This window comes from Pteropus vampyrus, unplaced genomic scaffold (assembly GCF_000151845.1).
Source record: "Pteropus vampyrus isolate Shadow unplaced genomic scaffold, Pvam_2.0 Scaffold76, whole genome shotgun sequence".
NCBI classification, from domain to species: Eukaryota; Metazoa; Chordata; class Mammalia; order Chiroptera; family Pteropodidae; genus Pteropus; species Pteropus vampyrus.
The window spans coordinates 5,155,229-5,176,371 of record NW_011888857.1 but is presented as its reverse complement, the minus strand read 5'-3'; the positions used below and the strand labels follow the sequence as shown (position 1 = coordinate 5,176,371).

The 21,143-nt window shown below is 34.1% G+C and overlaps 1 protein-coding gene across 1 annotated transcript in view; it reads left to right on the top strand.

Moving 5' to 3' along the window:
* The window catches only part of ANO3 (anoctamin 3), a 361,383-nt gene that overhangs the window by 99,520 nt on the left and 240,720 nt on the right, over nucleotides 1-21,143 (top strand). Inside the window, 1 exon segment of the mRNA XM_023532087.1 lies at nucleotides 16,845-16,916. Coding sequence (XP_023387855.1) covers nucleotides 16,845-16,916 — 72 coding nt within the window.

Here is a 21,143-nt window from a genome sequence, read left to right as displayed (position 1 = left end):
ATAGATATATAGTTTGCCAATATTTTCTCCTTTCTCTGGGGTTATCTTTCCACTTTCTTAATAATGTACTTGGAAATTAAAAAGTTTTGAATCTCGATGAAGACAACGTTATCTAATTTTCTTTTGGCATTTACGCTTTTGATATCATACCTAAGAAATCATTGTCTAATCTAAAGTCACAATGATTTACTCCAATGTTTCTTCTAAAAGTTTTATAGTTTTAGTTGTTATATTTAGTTCTGTGGTCCAGTTTATTTTGTCTGTGAAATAAAGGAGGACGCCACCTTTATATTTTTTGCATGTGTATATCCAGTTATTCAAGCACAATTTTCTGAATATTCTCTCCCCATTGAATTGCCTTGACACCTTTGTTGAAAATCAATTGACCATTAAAATAAAGGTTGATTTCTAGACTCTTAATTCTATTCCATTGATCTCTATGTCTATGCCAGTTCTACAGTATCTTTGTTACTATAGCTTTGTAGGAAGTTTTGAGTCCTTCAGTTTGTTCTTTTTCAATATTGTTTTGACTACGCTGGGTCTCTTGCATTTCCATATGAATTTTGAATTGACTTGTCAATTCCTCATACACACACACTAGCTGGAATGTTGATAAGGATTGCTTTGAAACTATAGATCAATATGGAGACTATTGCCATCTTAGTGATGTTAAGTCTTTTGATCCAGGTACACAAGATTTATTTCCATTTACTTAGGTGATCTTTAATTTCTTTCGACAATGTTTTTCCTTTTCATAGTACAAATTTGGAGATATAGGAAAATAATTCTTTTGTTCAGTTTTTTCCTAAATATCATATAATTGCTGATGCCATTATTAATGGAATTGTTTTCTTAATTTCATTTCCAGTCATTTATTGCTAGTGAATAAAAATATGACATTTTTCTATATCATATTCTGCAAACTTGCCAAACTTGCCTAACTCATCTTAGTATATTCCTTAGGAATATGTATATACACACACACATATATATGAAAATATATATATATATGTGTGTGTGTGTGTGTATGTGTGTGTGTGTGTGTGTGCATGTATGATTAAATTATCTACAATTAAAGAGTTTTACTTTCCAATATGAATACATCTTTTTTTGTTCTTGACTAATTTTTCTTGCTAGAACTTCCAGTAAAATGATAAATTGAAACAATAGTTGATATCTCTTCTTTTTGAATTTAGGGCAAAAGCTTCAGTCTTTCACCATTAAGTATGTTAGCTGCTAAGTTTTTCATAGACTTTTCTAAGGTTAGATAATTTGTCTTCTATTCCTAGTTTGTTGAGTGTTTTTTTTTATTATTGTGAAAAGCTTGTGGATTTTGTCAAGTGATTTGTGTGTGTGTGTGTCTATTGACATGTTCATATGATTTTTGTCCTTTATTCTGTTAATATTGTGTGTTATATTGGTTAATGTTTATAAGTTATAGCAGTCTCTTTTTTGGGAAGAAATCCCACTTGGTCATGTGGTTTAATCATTTTTTATGTGTTGCCTTATTTGCTTTGCTGTTATTTGGAGACTTTATTGAGGATTTTGTATCTGTATTTATAATAGAGTCCTGTCTTTAGCTTTATTTTCTTGTATTGTCTTTGCTTTTAGTATCAGGGTGACACTGGCCTCATAGAATTAGTTAGAAAGTCATCTATATTCTTCTTTTTTTATAAGATGTTCTGACATATTATTATTAATTCTTTTTTATATAAGTTTTGCATCTGCTTGTATATGAGTTTATCTATAGGAAACACTAAATGAACATAGAAAACTATACCCAACTGAACCCAGCCACATGTGGATACAGGAAATACAACCCCCTACCCCTACACCCGAAACATTTACCAGCTACCTCAGTCACTGTTAGCAGTATGAGCCACACCCACTCACATTTTCATTACAAATTTCCATTAGATTTCATATAAGCTTCTTTCCGCCACTTCAAAATCTATAGCTCTTCCAATGACCACTTCTACAAGCAAACTTCAGGTCTCTGTCAAGTAAAATGCCACTTTATTGTAGTATTTATATATATCTTAGCCAGCATATATATTTTTTTTCCTTTTTAAGTTTCAGTTTTTTTGTTACCAAAGAAGTTTTTGAGTGTCGTATACCTAATCCCATTCTCCCATAAGCCCTATGATTTTAATTATGTATTTTGCATAATATGGTAATTTTTAGATATTTGTATATCTTGCTATAGCAAAACTATTTGTTTCTGTAAAGATTTCAAGTTATTTAAATACTTATTTCTTGTTTCAAAATTAAAACCACAAATATCTAAGAGGTCATGGTATTCCTAAGTTTAAACTCAAAAGTATAAATCTGCTCTCTTCTATTCATTAACTACTAGGAAAATAATACTTAATCTTACTGGCAAAAGAGTTTGGAAGCCAAAGCATTTGTATATATCATTCTTGCTTTAGTTCTACTCAGTGTTTCTCAAACCTAGATGAGTTGAAGAATTGTATTGTATAGTCTTATAGAATCAAAACTATGTGAATACATAAAGATGTTTTCAAGGTCAGTTTGTCCCCCCACACCATCATTTATTTTATAGTGATTAGAAGAAATGGATCCATCTAGCATTCTGCTGATAAATAATTTAGAGCAGTAGCTTGAAACCATCAGGAGTCCCCAGCATTATGAAAACCTGATGAAAATTATCGATCAACTCCCCAGAAACAAACATATATACTTATACACAAAAGTCCAGAATATCATTTTAGGAGATTAAGAGAATCCACAAAGCTCATTGTGTACCTTAAGTTAAAACAAATCCTGCTATTGTGGGACTTAACACAGTTTGCCTTGGAAGTGTGAGCTATTTTATATTCATTAAATTCTAAAATCTTGACACCAACATTTGTAAGAAAGGAAGAAAAATAATTATCTTATGCAGAGAGAATGAAGTCAATCATCTTTATAGCCTTATTTTACATCATCATACATCTCTACTTGATTCATGTCAAGAAGAGCAAATATATCACTATTAACCCATATTATGAAGTGAGGCTGTGCGTTCCAAGAATGAATTGCTTTCTAATTCTTACATGACTTTTCACTAGATATTCAGTTCAAAATATTTTTAAAATGTTATAATGACTATAAATTTAGTAGCACATATCTTCCTTTATGTAAGCATGACAAACCAGGTGAAAGCTTGTTCCATATTTTATCAAAATGGGCCTCACCAGAGAGGAATTTCTTACTTAAAATGTTACATAGTAGACTGTATTCCTATTTTAAAAAATTATTTACAAGCAGTTTTTACACAATGCCTTCCGTGGTTCAAATTCATTAGTTAGGACAGAAACTACTAGTAGGTAAGGGCAGAAACTGTTAGTTGCCTACTTAAGAGCATTCTCTATTTCGTACTTGCTCATAAGACTCTTTTCTTCAGCTGTGAGGAGGCAAAGTTCTCAGGTAAAGTGGGGCTCTCTCCCAGAACCCTGATTATGAAGCAAGATCAGTTGTAGCAATTCACAATAACCCCCTACCCTTTAAATAGGAAAACAAGAAGAGTAGTTGATGATGTTGCTCTGAAACTCATTCTGTCATCCTATAATTTTAATACCTCCTCTCTTTTTTTTAATCCTGCGTGATTTTTCACAACTTGGCTTTACTGTTGTTCCCAGTAACCGCATCCAGATTTTACATTGCTAGGAAAATATGACATCTATACTTCTGTAGTTTTTTTGTTTTTGTTTGTAGAAAATCTTCAGTCTAGAGCAGGTCCAAGGATTCCATTTTTTTTCTTGTCATTGTTGTTCATGTTGTTTTTCAGTGTTTTGCTTTGTAATATAAGAAACCTGGTGGTGGCGGGGGGTCGTTTTATGGCAATATATGCAGGCAGAATATAGCACACTAAGAGAGACCTTAAAGAACAAACCTATCATTTTATAGATGGAGAAACTGAGCCAGAGGACAGATAATGTAATTAACCTTTCCTGAGTATCTATTATATATACACATGCTCTGAATATGTTATCGTTATTATTAAATGTAATCTCTGTGACAACTTTGTGAAATGTTTTACTAATACCAATATATAGATACGGACACTAGTCCTAAAAATGATAACTCACTCAAGTGACGGAGCTGGGATTTTCATGTTATTTACCTAAACGTTCTTGTTATCTCATGTTGCCAACATGTCTGATTACACCCCAGTGTGAGAGTCTGTGTATTTGGTTGGAGAGGCCACAGGAAGGCATATTTTGGAGAAATGCAGAGAGGTAGGTAGTGGAAGCAGGCTGTTGGAAATAAAATGTTTTTGAAGGACTGTTATCCATGGTTTGGGAAATTATGGTTTATAATCTTTTCTTAGGGTTCAGAAGCTGACCTATTCTGAATATATGATGATTGCTTCAGTTCTCTGATTATATTTTCAACATGGATATATAAAACTGATGGAGAGCTATTGAGCTATTCTCGAACCCCTGTGTCTTCAGAGTTGATCTTCAATAGTCACTGCGCTGGTGCTTTGTATAGCATGATCTTACTTACGTAGTGCCCTTACGATGGCACCATGTTAGTTATTATTATTGTTATTGTAATTATCATAACCACTCTCAAAAATCTCAGTAGATTAAGCCACTTTCACAGGGTCACACAGCAAATCTGACAGAACTGAGATGTAGACACTGTTCTGATTTCATCACCTCCCCACAATGCCTTTGCCCCTCACTGACAAAAAATGCCTGTGATTTTCCACAGTTTATCATTCTCCTCTGAAATTTTAAAAAAATAAAAAATAACTTTTTTCTTTCTTTTTCTCTTTTCTCTCTTCCTTCCTTCCTTCCTTCCTTCCTTCCTTCCTTCCTTTCTTCCTTCCTTCCTTTCCACGTCTTTAAAAGACAGAAATAGATTGGAGGAGATGGGTATAGATGTCACCAATTGACAGCCTTCCACTTCTGTCATTTCTCTAACACATTTTTTAATAACCCCCTTGTGATAAAGCCTTTGTTTTAACCTTAGCAGCAATCACAGTTATTTGAGTGAAGAGAGTGGTAGAGAGTAGTATGGCTAATAAAAGGCTTTAAATGTATTTTATAACACTTAAAGGTATCATATAGCAAAAAAAAAAAATAGTTATTGATGTTTCTTTAAAAACATCATTTAAAAGTTATGTATTTCTATAAAAAGTCAAGATGTGAAATAGATTAACTCATATTTTGATCAGATATCAGGTCAGACTGAAATTTTCAAAGATGTCTTTTAACATATTTCCAGATTTTATTCTTGCAAATGTTATTGTTTGGAAATAAGTCCGAGAAAACAGAGCCCAACGGAGACTTTGAGCCAAATGTCTCCCTTCCTCCACTCTCATCCATGCTTCTACCTTCTATGTTCTTCATGAGATTGTTTCTCCTCCTGCTCTCAAACTACAGAGCTGACTCCCTCTGATTCTGTTTTTCTTTATGAGCCCGGAAATTCTTTTGTGATAAGCACACTCCAGTGCTAACTGGAAAAGTAGAAAAAGCTACTTAAACACAGTGCTGCCACTTCGGTTCACTGCCTGAATATGTGTTTTTGTTTTTTTTTTTTTTAATAAAGAAAAGAAAATGAATTAGTTTAATATTCTCTGTAATAAGGTGCTGGTGAGTCACAAGATTATTCTTTTTCTCTTGTGTTGGTAACTGATCTTATGTGCACTTATTTATATATAAAAATGTTCTTGGTATCTAAGGAAAACAAGTGCTCATTACATGAATGAGTTTATTAAAACCCTACTGCCTTGCATAATTTAACAGTTTCTTTATGAGTCACTGAATGTAAACATCTATAAAATAAGATATGAGAAAATGTCTACTTGAGATATCAATGCTTGTCCTGGCCCTAGATTAATTGACCTTCACTTTAATGCTTTGAGGGGTGAATAATATTAAGCAACATATTAAAGTCATTTAAATTTAAGTCATGTTTCTCTTTTATCACTCTAAATGGAAGAGAAAACGTTAATATGCTCTCACAGTAGAGTCCTTCCAGTTACTCACACAGATTGAATTCCTTCTTGAGTCTGTGATTAGTTTTACCAGGAGACTGAAGGTTTTACTGAGTTAAAGTTTAGGAGGAGAGAAGGGATCAGCATTCTTGCTATTTTTGTGTTAGGTGATAGAAAATTATCACAAAGGTACAAAGTTGTAGATGCTTCACTGCAGTGAGTAATTATTACTGAATAATTGCAAAGGCACTGTTTTGACAAGCATTCCTATTCCCAAAACAAGTAGGACCTTAACAATTAAAAAAATGTTTTCATAATTTACATATAAACAAAGGAAGCAGATTTTACTATAAGAAACATTATTGGCTTCCAAGTCATATAAATGTGGGTTTGCTCTGAGCCCTTGAGTGTCAGGGACTAGAAGCTGGAACACTTGTAAAGACTATCTAGAATTCCTAATGATATGCATGAATCCTCTAGAACAACTACAATTGAAGACCGTTCAAAGTACATTTGGGTGTCTCTAGAGATAGGAAGCCACAACCAAGGTAGCTCATTCTATATTAGATAACTCTTAAAATTATCCACATATTTAAAAGGTATACTTTAGGACTTAATTTATGAGTTTACTTCCTATAATTCACAGATAGCAATTACTGGCTGCTTTTTTTTCTTTCTTCTGGCCAGATATCCCCTGGTGCCTCAAATATTCCACATGTGAATTTCTTTTTACCCCTTGGTATTTAACTATTTTGTTCTGTTACCTAAAATACCCTTAGATATTCATTTTTTTTTTTACCTTGCTGACATCTATGAAGAACATTTTAAGTTTTGTTTTATAAGGAGATATTTTTTAGTAGTATTTCCGTCAATATCAGACATAACCAGTGAGTGTCACTGTTCTAACACAGACAGATACTTATTGGTTTGTTGTCACATAATGATCAACATTCTTGCAGAGGCCATAAAAACTTGTAATTACGCAGAACACAGGCAGTGGGCTGGATGAATCAAGATTCCTCTTATTCCACCCACATCAGTTAATGTAGAAATTTTGGACAGATTTACTGGTGCTTTTTTTCCTCACTAGTCTACATCAATTTTGCAAGAAGATTTATTTTGCTTTCTCTTCAAAATAAAAGGATAGCCATTTTCCTCAAAATGCTACTACCACTCAGTTTTTTGTGGTCATAAACAACTTTCTCATAACTCCTGGTAAATCTTGTTATTTCTGACTTTATTTCAACCATTTATTCAATGGATTATTGATAGAAGACAATAATTCTGAATATACATTTGTACCAGATAACCTGCTAGTCACTCCATGTTTATTACTTCTTTGAACTCCACAACAATACGGTGAGGGAGTCCTTTTACTTGCCGTTGTGTATATCACAGAAGAGAGGCTGAGAGGTATGAATAACTTGACTCAAGGTGACATAGTCAGTAAGCAGACCATCTGACATTGCAAGACTGTCTGACACCAGACCCCCATTTTTTTTCCAATAAATCCTCCTGCCCACAGACTATACATACAAAAATGGAAAGCTAGTTTCAAAACTAGTATCTCAGTCCTTGAACATGTTGAGATTTCAATGGACTCCATAGATATCACCTCTCTCTTCCTTATCTGAATTCTGAAACAATTGAGAATTAGAGCACTAGTGACTGACAGATGGATATCATCAAAAGGTCAACTGTATAAATGACCAAAGTTAGGAGAATGGAACTTCGATGTGCGGCCAAATGAGCTTGCACAATTTCTTCTCCTTCTGAATCCAACCCATCAAGTAACCAATATAGCTGGGAAACCTCAGGTACCCCTCAAAGGGTCAGACAACATATTATGTGGCAGGAGAGATGGGAACACTCTAAAGTGAAGAAGAAAGAAGAAAATGCTGAAACAATCATTCCTAGCTCCTTTTTACCCCCCGGACTTGCAAATCACATAATCCAGATAAACTAAAATTTCCCCAAAGGGAAGAGAGGCTAGAGTGTTCTCTATTGAAGTCTTTCCACACAGAAATAGTTGGCATGTCAAAAAATGGTTCCCTGAAACAGATATGTTTTTGTATGTGTAATGTCCAGGAAGATTATTTTAGACTTTATAGGGCTTGTTGTCATATAATAATTTCAAGGACTTGGGCTTTTACTCTGAGTGAAGTGGGGGTTCATTGAATGAAGAGTTCTAAGCAAAGGAGTCATATTAGCTGGATTTCATTTTAGATTCATCTGTTTCTTATGTATTTACTCTCAACCCAAACCTACCTTCATGCCGAGCAATAATAATAGAGAGACCAGTTAGGAGACTTGCAGCAGTGGAGATGGTGGCAAGTCAAGTTAGATTCTGGGCGTATTTTGAAAGTAGATTGATTGTGTTATGAGAGAGAGATTTTCAGCTTCATGGTTTTCCCTATCTATTGAGATGGGAAAACGTTGGGTGAATTTGATCTGGGAGCAAACATCAAGAAGTTCATTTGGCAATGTTGGGTTTGAACATGATTCTTTCAGATCAAGTGGGATATGAAGATGACAGATATGTAATATAAATGCCTGGACTTAGAGATATCAGTACTAGAGATGTGCATTTAGGAGGTATAAGTTTATAGATAATTAAAACCATGAGACAGGATGAGATCGCCAATGGTAGGGAATAAAAATTAAGAAGAGAAGTGTCCAACAATTGAGCCATGGGCATTTCCAGAGTTAACATGTCAAGAGATGAGATTGAAAAGGGGCATCTAATGGAGTTAGGAAAAGCCATCAAGTGTGGCACCCAGGAAGTCAAGTGAGAAAAGTATATCAAGGAGGAAGGCACAAGCAATTATGTCAAAGACCCCTGATAGATCAGCTGCGAGCTAAGAACTGAATATTAACTTTGACAATAAAGAGATCATTGGTGACTTTGATGGTCTTAGTGGACTTATAGGGATCTCAAAAAAAAAATTGTAGAAAATTTAATAAGAGGAATTAAAAACAGTGACTATTGATTCTGCTTTTTTGGAATTTTCAATCAACAGAGAACACATAAATTGAGAAGAATCCACCAGGAGAACTAGAATCAAGAGAGGTTGCTTCCCCCTCCTCCGCCCCCATTCTGCGTTTTTAGAAATTAAAACAGCATGATTGTATGTTGATGGGAGTTATCAGCTAGAGAGAGGAGCAGAAACTGTATTTGATTCTGTAAAGAGAGAACATGGGGGGAATTATTTATTGGGCTGATGTACTGAGGTAGCTGAGAGATATGAAAACTGCATAAAAAAAAAATATTGGCCTTAGTTGGCAGTGCAGTCAGTTTATCAGGCAGGAAGTCAGAATATATGAGTACAGATGTCGGTAAGTGGGTGTGGGCTGTGGACATTTTCTTCAGATTGCTTTAATCTTCATAGTGGAATAGGAAGCAAAATCATCAGCTGAGAGTGAGAACTGGAGAGGAGGTGTTGAAAGACAGTTTGAAGTGAGGGAATAAGATACGAAATCGTCTTGTAGGAGAGTAGGAAAATAAGACAACCAGATAAATGTATTTTGACTCTTAGGCAGCAGTAAGTACTCAGTTGAGGTTATTGTTATGAATTTGAAGATCAACCCTCATTCTGGCATGTTTTTACCTCTAGTGTGGTTTAACGGTCCAGGTATAAGCATGGAATAGATGTCACACACACACACACACACACACACACACACACACACACCCCTCATATTTAAAAAGAAATTGTTTTTCATCTCCCCTATTCTATTCAAAAGTATTTTAAGAAATATTTTTTGTCATGTTACAGCTCTATCAGAAATGGTATTTTTAAAAATAAGAATGCAAGACTTGATACTAAGGTACGTCTCTAAAGCTATTGCTAATATTTTTCTTGCTTTTGGCTTTTTCTCCCTCTCACCATTGATCTTGATTTTAAAAACAGACAAAACTCCAAAAAGCAGCACACTCAAATAACAGAACCAAGTACATAAAAATTAAAAATCATTTTAACCATCAGTTATAGCCCCATGCATTACATATAGAGAAACTAAAGCTCAGAGGAGAGGATTGGCCAGGGTACACAAGATTCTGCACAATTCTACCCATAGCATTTTCTCATTAACCAGTGACTTATTTGTTTTCTTTAGAGCCAGATCACAGATCAGATTCTGCCTTATGTTATGATAGGGCCAGGGGGTATTACTCTTTCAGATTTTGGCAGTCATGTAGGAACAAACAGCTAGGAGCTTTCATTATAGATATTCTTCTGCAGAACAGGTGTGTAGAAAAAGTTTTGTGCCAATTCCCAGCAGATGCTCAACCTATCTTTTCTTATATATTCAACAGCTCAGCTGAAGCAAGCTATTATCCTTGCATAATATCCCTCATATCATTGTTAGGAAAATGGCACTACTGTTGCCTGGTTACCTCTTTATTTTCTTAATTGCTTCTTCAATAATGTGAGTTTCATAAGATATAGCAACCCCGTGGAAAATCCAGAATTACAGATGGTTACCCCTGTGATTAGCTTTCTTATTTCCATTTGGATTAAAAATCTAGACACCTGGATTCTTGTCCTATCTCATTTATAGCCTTGTACCCCTGGTTAAGTAACAGTTTTATGGGCCTCTAGTTTCTTAAGCTAGTAAATGAATAAAATGGACTTGGTCAGTGGTCTAACATTTTAAAAATAGCAGCCTCCGTGATGCTATTTTAAATGAAAGTAAAGTGAATTTTGTTAGTATTTAAATTAGAGCTGGAATGGCCCAGCTGGCCACTCTCTCAGCACCCTCCCACCTTCCTAGAGTTCCCTGAGACAGCTGCACAGAACCCAAATGCTTCAGGGATCACGGTTTTAAAAGAACCAGACTAGATGATCTAATATCTCTTTGGCTTTATCATTCTAAAATCATATGCTGTTATGTTAGAGGAAGGAGGGAGAGACGGAGGAAGAGAGAGAGAGAATAATGAAAGTTTCAAACAAAAGATTTTTATGCACTATAGTTAGTTGTAAAGTCTCTTATATACCTTATACCATAGACTGTTTTATCTTCCCTCCTACTGATGTAGTCTTAAAGAGAAAGAACTAGGCTTTAAAGGGAGATTGAGGTAGACCTTTGCTTTCTCATCTCATTTTTAAGCCCCATAATATGAATCTGTTAGAAGTATTTTCATGGTAAAAAAAGTGGTATGGAATGATTAATATTACAAATTGCAAAGTGAAGGGGAAACTGGTGCTCCAGCCCTACAAAGTTCCAGGTACCAAGCAGAGGCTGTGAAGGTACCAGCCAAGATCCAGACAATCTGCCAGTCATCAAATGGTATCTGTTTCATATGATTCCTTACATGCAAACTAAATTTTACTCCAATCTGTGGAAAAGTGAGGAGAAAGTTTCCTTCATAGAGAAGTGGTAAATGTACAAGAGCTCATTAAAAAATAAAGAAATGGAAAAAAATCACAATACCTCTGATTATTACAATGGATAAGCTAAGGGCCTTAAACAAACTCTACTTTCAAAATTCTTTTTATATTTACCTCGCTATAGAAGCCATACAGGTAACAACATACAAAGGCTGGAATGTATTTAAAGTCACAAAGAAAATAACAAGTCTAAAATATTACTATTTGGAGACTAGCACTTTTAATATTCTGTGATATCTACTTTCAGCATTTGTATTAATAAAATTATGATAGCATGCAAAAAATTACTACCAGCAATAATATGAAAATGTCTTATGATCAAACCCTCGCAAATATTAATAATTATTAATTTTACCTTTTATAATATGTTGGTTGAATGATGCCACATTTTTGTTTTTATTTCTTTGATTACTAGCGAGGATTAATAATTTCTAGTATTCGCATTTTTAATATTTTCATATTTTAGCATTGTTTTTAGAAAAGAAAACTTTTATAATTAATGTCTAATTTTACTAGATTGTAGTCAGAGAATATACTCAGAAATATACTCACTTGGCCCCATAAAGGTGAAATCCTATGGTTGTATGTTTCTGCCAGCCTGGTGATGTATGCTGGTCTGTACTGACATTTTGGGTAATTGTTATGACCTAGAGTTACTGTGGGTAGAGTTGCTATACTGTTGCAGCCAACGAAACAACAGAATACCCACTTCTGAGCGTTTATTTCATGAGTTTTTAAAATCTCTATTTTTTATATGTTGTGTTTACATTTCTATGTAATATTTTCACAACATACTTACACACACACACACTATTTTGAGCTAACCAACTATGTACTCTTCTTTCCCCATTTCCTAAAAGCTTTCCTGATTAGAAGCAGAACGTTTGCCTTCTTAGATTTCATAAAGTTTTGTATTTATTTCCCACATGGCATATATTTAAATTCATCTTTAAACCTCTCATAAATTAACTTTTTTAGGAAATTTATTTCATTCAAAACTAATGCTTATATTTAATATATTACCCACATCATATTACATATACCATACCCATTTTCATATCTATAATACAGCTGTGGGAAAAGTCAGGTTACAGAATGTTTATAAGAAACATATTATCACTGCAGTTCAATAATTTGGAAATTACTTAATATTTTAAAGAGAAAAGAAAAAAGGGATTTTAGCTCACCCAGTTCAATCCTCTCATATTCAGAGACAGAAATTAAGGAAAAGTGAGCTTCCCAAGGTTATTTTTGGTCATGACTCACTTTCATCCTGAACTAATTAATTAGTTTTGTTTGTTTGTTTGTTTTTAAGATTCATATTTATTTCAAATACAGCAAGCTGAATCTCTCAGATTGAGATTTTGACATGTTACCACTTTTATTTCAGATTTATTTCCTTGGCCATAAGATTAACGGCAACAAGTATATTTTCATTCATATCCCATGGCTTGTCAAACACTAATACCAAAAAAACCTCTTTAAGTCACTTTTTTAAAGAAAAAGGAATTGGACATCAAGTTAAAAGTAACATTTAAGGGAAAAAAATCCCCTCTCCCATGAGATTCCCTTTGAAAAAAAAAAAGAAAAAACAACTCTATTCAACTTTAATCCTGATCAAGAAAAACAATTGTAGATTAAGTTGTGTTTTACTGTTGATAGTGAATGATTCGGTCTGGTTTAGAAATCATCATTCATTGAATTAGTGATTGCAAGTAACATTGAAAATTCTCAGCATTTTTATTTAGACTTCTAACACTGGCTGCCCTCCCTTCCTCCATTTCTTTCGAGATTATATATAGCACTCTATGATATTGGTTTTTGTATTTGTAAATTTATTTAAGGGATTTAACCAGCCTAGCATAAGCTTTTACACTGAGTCAGACTACAAACCTAATTTTTGCCTTAATCATAAATCCTGAAAAAAGGGGTTTCACAGCAATAGCAAATTTGAGATATAACCTTTAACACGTAGTCTGGAGAGACTTTTACTTAGAAACCAAAATTTTAATGAAATATTTCAATTCACTTTTGTGTTTCTGATGATGAGCTAGTCTAACATAATTCTTTTCTTTCAAAATTCTTTATTAAACTTTTTATAACTGTTGTTAATACAAGATATGGAATATTTGGCCAGATACATATCCTAACACAGAAACTAGCAATTTGAAAGTGATATACATAATGGACAATGGACAACTCTACATTCTAGATATATAGAATGTAGAGTTTCCCCAAGATAAAGCTAAAAATATCATATTAACTTTTCCCCAGTGCTCCCCTTATGGCTCTTCACTTCTTCATTGGTTTATTTTCTTTCTTCTGCCAACCAGCTGTCAGTGTGGGCTAAGAATCTGTTTTGATCTTTTGTAATCTTTTTTTCCTGTTCTTCTCTTCAAGACCATATTCTTTATATAGGTTCAGTCCCAACCTTTGTGTGCATAACATGTCAATCTATGTCTCCTACTCTTAACACTCTCTCAGGTTCCTGACTGATTACAAATGACAGAATGTTTGTTTTTAACTATTATAACAGGTACTGAATTGTCGCAAATTCAGCTTAAAGTTGTTATGTCTGAAACTGATCCTATCATCTCACACCAGCCTGAACTCTCTCCCTGCATCCCTTACTTGGTCAAAAGAAAACATGTGTCAGGTTTCCTGATCCTGAAAAATTAGCACAAAATATGATATATTTCTTTTTATTTTTATCGCTCCCCTTTATTTACTCTCCAGCCAACTGTGGAATTCAGATGTTTCTTTTGTAATGTTACTTATATATTTTACTTTCTACTGTTACAACCTTGAAGTTTCAACCTAACTTTAAGGATTCCTGGATAATCAATCTATGGGGATATATGTATTATGACTTTTTCATACTATTCCATACACAATTGCTAGATTAATCTTCCTAAAACTTACTTTCAGTAACTAGAGTCTATGCTTCAATATACTTTGTATATAGTTAATGATTTAGTGTAAAAGACAAGATGTTTCAGTTTTGTTGACCATCATAGGATTGGATTGGACACGTTTCTAAGCTTCCGTTAATTATGCCCTTTCCTGCCCTTGTTTGTCTACAGTTCTATAAACCGCCTTCTCCAGCTCCATCTTCCTCTTCTCTCACAAAGCCTTTGTCTATTCTGCTTCTACACCATCACTTATTATTTCTCACACCTGAAGTAACCTTGTAGTATACTTGGTCTGTCAAAATCTTTTATACAGCACATCCTCAAATAATGCTATTTTGTTCAAAATCATTTCAATTTAATGGTGATGAGATGCCATAAGAACTTAACTCTTGTTTATATCAGTTAGCCTATGGTAAAATTGGTTTCATTATATATTGTTTTACTTAAAATCACAGGACGCATCGATGATGTTGTGAGGACTTACTGTACTCTTGAAGTTCAGCTTAAATCTTATCTTTACCTGACTATATTCTGCTCAAAATTATTACGGCCATTCTGAAAAAAATTTAGTCTTTGTCTGTTCAAAATAATTTTTATCTGTTCTATCATATTAGTAGCACAATTGGCAAATCTAAATACCCTTTGATGAAGACACAGAAGTGCTAGGTAATAAAGAATACTGAAGAAATTTGGTTTCAAGTCTCAGCTCTCTAACTTTGAAGCTGCACATCCCCTAGCAAGCCCCTTACACACACAGAGTCTTACTTGTTCATTTATGAAATAAGTAAGATTGAATTAGGTATTTTCCAAGTCCCTTTCAGTTTATGATCTATAACCTGATATTTAAAAGTATTTCATACAACATAGTATAAAATATATTCTACTAATATGAGACGCTTGTTATAAAATAGACTCTATTATATGTTTATCTGGTGATAATTAAATTTCTGAAGCCTATACCCTTATAAGAATATTCATACTTCAGAACTAACATAATAGACAAAGTACAGAAAGGCAACTGTATGAAACCAATTTTATTCAGTTGACACGCTAGTAAAATGTGTGGTTACCTAGATAATATAATAACTGAATAATCTTAGGCAACTTTTACTGAAATGAAAAATAAAAAGCTTGTTAACACATTACTAGGTCATTATTATTCCTACTTGGTAGAGGAAAAAATGTGAGATCAGAGATTTACTCTCTCCAAGATCACATAGCTAGAGTGATGGGAATGTACTATCTGTTACATCATTTTTTTAATTAGAAATTTTATGTAATCATGAATCACCATCAATAACCAAAATTGCATCATGTTGTCATCATTAGTAGCAGCAGTAGTAGAGTGTTGTTGTCGTCATTAATAGTGGCAGTTGCAAAGTGTTGTTGTCATTAGCAGCAGTAGTTGTAGAGTATCATTGTCATCTTTAGTAGCATGTAGTAGTAGTAGTAGTAGTGTAGACCTCCATTACTACTGAGCAAGCTCCTCCTAAGAAAAGCTGTAACAAAGTTCTAAATATTGGTCTAAGCCACCAAAAGCAAACACAGGGGTTGACGTCACAGCTAGCCAAATGAAACTGTCCCACACTTTGCAGTCAGACCTCCTGGATGATGGGTTACGGCATCCAAAAGACAGAGTCTGAACTCCTCCCTTGAAATGCCCAGAGCAAGGAATTTACACATATTTGGGAAATTTAAGCACATTTTCTTTATCACCACCAGAACGCTCTGTCAGTAGGCCAGAGCGCAGAGGCCCGAGGTCTTTAGGATGGGCACAGGGGCTGCGTTATATCTGCACTCAGACCCCAGAGCCTAGACTGCTGGCGTGCACATCACTACTGCAGCCCAGAGGACTTGAGTTTGTCACCCTCCTTTAAGTTCTCCCGCTCCACACTCAGCATCCTCCTCGTTTAAAGGGATAATGTTCTACAGGCTCCTCCATTACATTTTATTAGGTTTCTTTAGAGGCTTGAAAACATTTCTGTGGGAAGGCTTTTTAAAAGGAACGATTATTTCTAAATGGAGGTATCACTTGAAAAAGTGCCTTTGAAGTTAGTCTTAGAGCTGAATCTTCAAAGAAGAATAGATTTTTCCATTGACCTGGTGGATAAGCAAGGCATTCTAGACACAGAATATAGACTGAACAAAATTCCAGAGGCAAAGAGGTAGAGTTCCAGGAGATTCTGGTGGTTTAGCATGGCTACAAAGAAGGGTACGGAGTGAGCAAAGGGAAAGATATGGCCTTTGAGGTTGGGTGGGCAGGATATTAGACTATGTTACTCACTCAGGGAAAAAGTAATTGGAAAATCTAGCCATCCTAAGCTATTTCAAAGATGACAGCTAAATCAGCTTGCATAACAGTAAATAGAACCTACCCACCTGCTTAGTTTCTAATACAATTAACTGAAAGTTGTATCTTCCTACACACTTCTTCATAACTAATTTGACCTATACCAGATAGCATTTTTACAGCAGCCATAGTCAACATGAAAAGCTCTTTTTTTTTTTTTCCCATAATAATTTTCTACTGTCTTTCTGGTCTACTGAGTTTCTAAGCAATTTTTTTTCTTATTCTTTTGTTCCCTCTCACAGGCTTGCAAATGTGTTCATCGCACCGTGGGCTCAATAAGAGTACGTGGGCTGCCAAAGGCATATACAATGAAGGTGAGTTTTAAGGATGGAGTTTCAGGCAATCCTACCAAATTTGCTCTTCAGTAAAATAGAGTAGCAACTCCAGAGTCCATGTGGGGTGTGAACATTTAACACAAATTTGCAGCATCATATCTATATTATTAATTTTCATTGTGATCCTTTAGGTCATTATGTAGTTTGCAAAGCACATTCACATCTGTAATTTATTTAGTTTTATCCTAAGCTTCTAGTTAAACTGCATTTACTTACAAATGTCTAGTACAAGATCTTATATACAAACACCTTTGCACTACTTGTTTTTAAGAAAAATTTTCACATGATAAAATAATAACTTGATAATCTCAGTAAATATTAATAAATTAATCAACAAAAGACCATGTGCAAATCATTTAACATACATTTAGGGACTGGTTGTCATAGCATATATCTAGTACATATGTTTCCCAAAATACACATATCCATAGCACAGACATCCATACCACACACTCTGGAAAACAGATTCTAATCCAAAGATTCCTGTCAAGCCTAGAATCAAGGCAAGGTATTGATCTGAAAAGTTAACAGCACTAGGCTATGATGGTTCAATGTACTCATCTCAGTTTGGTGTTGAGACTTGAGAATCTCTTGGGTCACAGTAAATTCTTCCATGAAAAGTTCTCTAAGAAGTACTGCCAATGTTTGCCTTTCTGTTTATATGTTTTCTTGTTCAAACTGTCTACCTTCAGAATGATCTATTCTCTATCTAGCCCTGATAATTTAATTGATTAACTTTATTAACAAATAGCCAATCAATTGGTTAATTAATAGCCTTATTTTTTGATGACTAGACAATCCAAAAGAATTGATTGTTAAGTATATTTTGCATTTATGTGATTTCATCTATTGCGTGTTGGTTTCTTGTTGATTTTTAAAACAGTATTATTTTCCACAACATAAGGATAATTTTTTTAGTATTGGTATTATTTTATTCTAGGTTTATTGTGATATTATTGACATATAATGTATGTGTTTAAGGTGCACAATGTGATGATTTAATACCTGTGTATATTATGAAATGCAATTTACACAGGTATTAAATAAGTTTCTATAATAAGGTTAGTTAGACCTCCATCCCTTCACATAATTACTTTTTTTGTGGTGGTAACTTTTAATATATACTCTTTTAAAAATTTTGAAGTATATAATACAATAGTAGTATTTATAGTCATCATGCTGTACATAGGTCTCCAGAACTTACTCATTTTATGGTTGGAAGTTTGTACCCTTTGATCAACATCTCCCCATTTCTTCCACCTCCAGCCCCTGGTAACCACCATTTTACTCTCTGTTTCTATGAGTTTGGCTTTTTTGGATTCCATAAATAAGTGAGAAAATATAGTATTTATTTTTCTCTGTCTGATGCATTTCACTTAGCATAATAAAAGTCCATTCATCTTGTCACAAAGGGCAGGATTTTCTTCTTGTGTATGGTTGAGTAATATTCCATTGTATATATGTATCCCACACTTTCTTTATCCATTCATGCACCAATAGAGACTTAAGTTGTTCCCATGTCTTCACTATTGTGAATATTGCTGCAATGAACATAGGGGTGCAGGTATCTCTTTGATAACTTGTTTTCATTTCCTTTGGATATATACTCAGAAGAGGTGTTGCTGGATCTATAGTTCTGTTTTTTAATTTTTTTTTGAAAAATCTCCATGCTGTTGTCATAGTAATTGTGCCAGCTTACAATTCTACCAATAGTGCACAAGGGTTTCCTTTTCTCCACAGCTTCTTCAACACCTATTGTCTCTTGTTTTTTTGTTATTTGCCATTCTAACAGGTGTGAGGTGATAGCTCATTGTGGTTTTGATTTGCATTTCCCTGATTAGTGATGTTGAGCATATTTTCTTGTATGCTCCTTATCAAATGAGGAGACCATTAGTAAGTCTTCTTTGGAAAAAAATATTTATTCAATTGTTCTGCTCTTATTTTAATTGCATTGTTTGTTTTTCTATTGAGTTGTGTAAGTTCTTTATATATTTTAGATGTTAACTCATTATCAGATAGATTGTTTGAAATATTTTCTCCCATTTTATAGGATGCCTTTTTATTTTGCTGATTTCTTTGCTGTGCAGAAGCTTTTCAGTTTGATGAAGTTCCACTCGTTTATTTTTTCTTTTGTTGCTTATACTTACTGCAATTTTTATCATATCCAAAAATCATGGTCAAGGCCAATGTTAAGGTGCTTTTTCCTTATGTTTTCTTCTGGTAATTTTACACTTTCAGGTCTTATATTTGAGTCTTTAATTCATTTTGTGTTAATTTTTGTGAGTGGTATAATATAGAAGTCCAATTTCACTCTTCCTTATGGGGCTACTCAGTTTTGCCAACACAGAATTGGTATTATTAATATATTCTCTGAACTTGGTTACCATGAGTCTACCTTTGAAAAAGTTTCTGCTTCCTTCTGTCAAAGTCAGATTTCTGGGACTATAACTGAAAATCACTATCTAACCATATATAAATAAAATCCACATGCCTCTTGGCAACCAGTAGGTTCATTTTTCTCTGGTATGAAGTTTGCTATTATCTTCTTTCTTTACTATTTAACAGCACTCACCATTTGCCTCTAATTGTTTTTCACATATTAAGCAGTATATACAGAAAATATCAGAAGTTTCTACATATCTAAAGAAAGGTAGATTATGGAATGGAAATTAGAAGGAGAAAGAGTGACTCCAAAGAATTACGTGAATAACAAAAGGCTCTTGAATAATATTAATGGCAATAAGAATATTAGCAGGAGCTGGTGTTTACTGAGTTATTCTATGTGCCAAGTGCTGTGTTAAGCTCATTGCGTGGATTCATTGATTCCTCCCAGAAACTCTATAAGGTCAGGATTATGATCGTATACAGATTTGGTGAATGAGGATTATACATGTGATTTCACTTGTCTGTGGTCTAGCTCTATCTGTCCTCATAGCGGCCTGAGCCAGGACTTGAAACTAGATCTGTCTTAAAACAGAGCTCTTGACCGTTCACAGATACCGGCTTGATCCTAAAACCTAGTGACACACAAAATTTCCAGCAACTATGAAAATCAGAATTAGAAATTTTCTAATTGCTAGTGCTATATGAGATAAATTATTAGTGTCTATCCACACTCAACGCCAGGTTAGCTAAATCTAAAATCAGAACATTTTCCATAACACAGGCTGTTTTTTTAAAGTTTTACATTAAATATCAGGGAACTGTGCTACAGATACTGGAACTAAGGCCCAGAGAAATAAAATGTATCCAGGCACATCCCTTATGAAGTAACAGAGCACAAACTTTAACTGAGATCATCTGAAGTGAAGGCTGCATACTTTCCTAGCTGTCTCCAGGTTTGGAAACCAAATACCAAGCATTATGCTATACATAACAATCCCCACACTAAAGGTACAATTTGATGATACATCTGTTAAGAAAAATAGAAAACAGAATAGGACTAATAGTTGGGGAGACACGACTAGCTGGCATGCGATAATCGGAGAACAACTCGTGATTCTCTATAATTAAGTGCTGAATTATTCAGTAAGGATGAAGCTCAGAAGAGAGTTCATGTGGGCTGGTATATTCAGGGAAGAGGAGGCGCATCAACTAGGCTTCAGAGAACACAGACGATGAACAGCAGGTGGAGTACATTCCTAAAAGAAGTAACGAAGAGAAGTATTTTGGGCTATTTTTGTGAGACAGATAAAGGAATATATTCTGACCCAAGCTGAGAGTTTGTGCTGGGGAATCAAAAGAAATCTGGTGAATAAATTAGTTTAGGCTAGATTATGAGAATTTTTTTTGAGAATTTTTTAATGTTTAATTTTGTTTTACACATACATCTATATAACTTTACATAATGCATGAATTTGGTAATATACTTGCTTTTGAATGCATAGTCACTTTCTTTTTTCCCCTTCCTGCCTTCCTTCTCTTCCTTTCCTCTTCTATCCAGTCATATTAACCCATTCACTCATGTTAACGATCTAGTATGTGTCTTTCTATATATTTTCTCCCTGTTCAAATAATCAGACTTCATCGTAGGATAAATTTTAATTTACCATATTGCTGAATATGAGTTTTGTATCCAAGACCAATAATGCAATAAACACCCTGACATATAGGTCATTATTTATAACTGCATTGTTTGGATAAACTTGTAGGAGATGGATTATTGGTTAAAATAGGCTCTAATGTTTCACAGTTCCAAAGCAATAT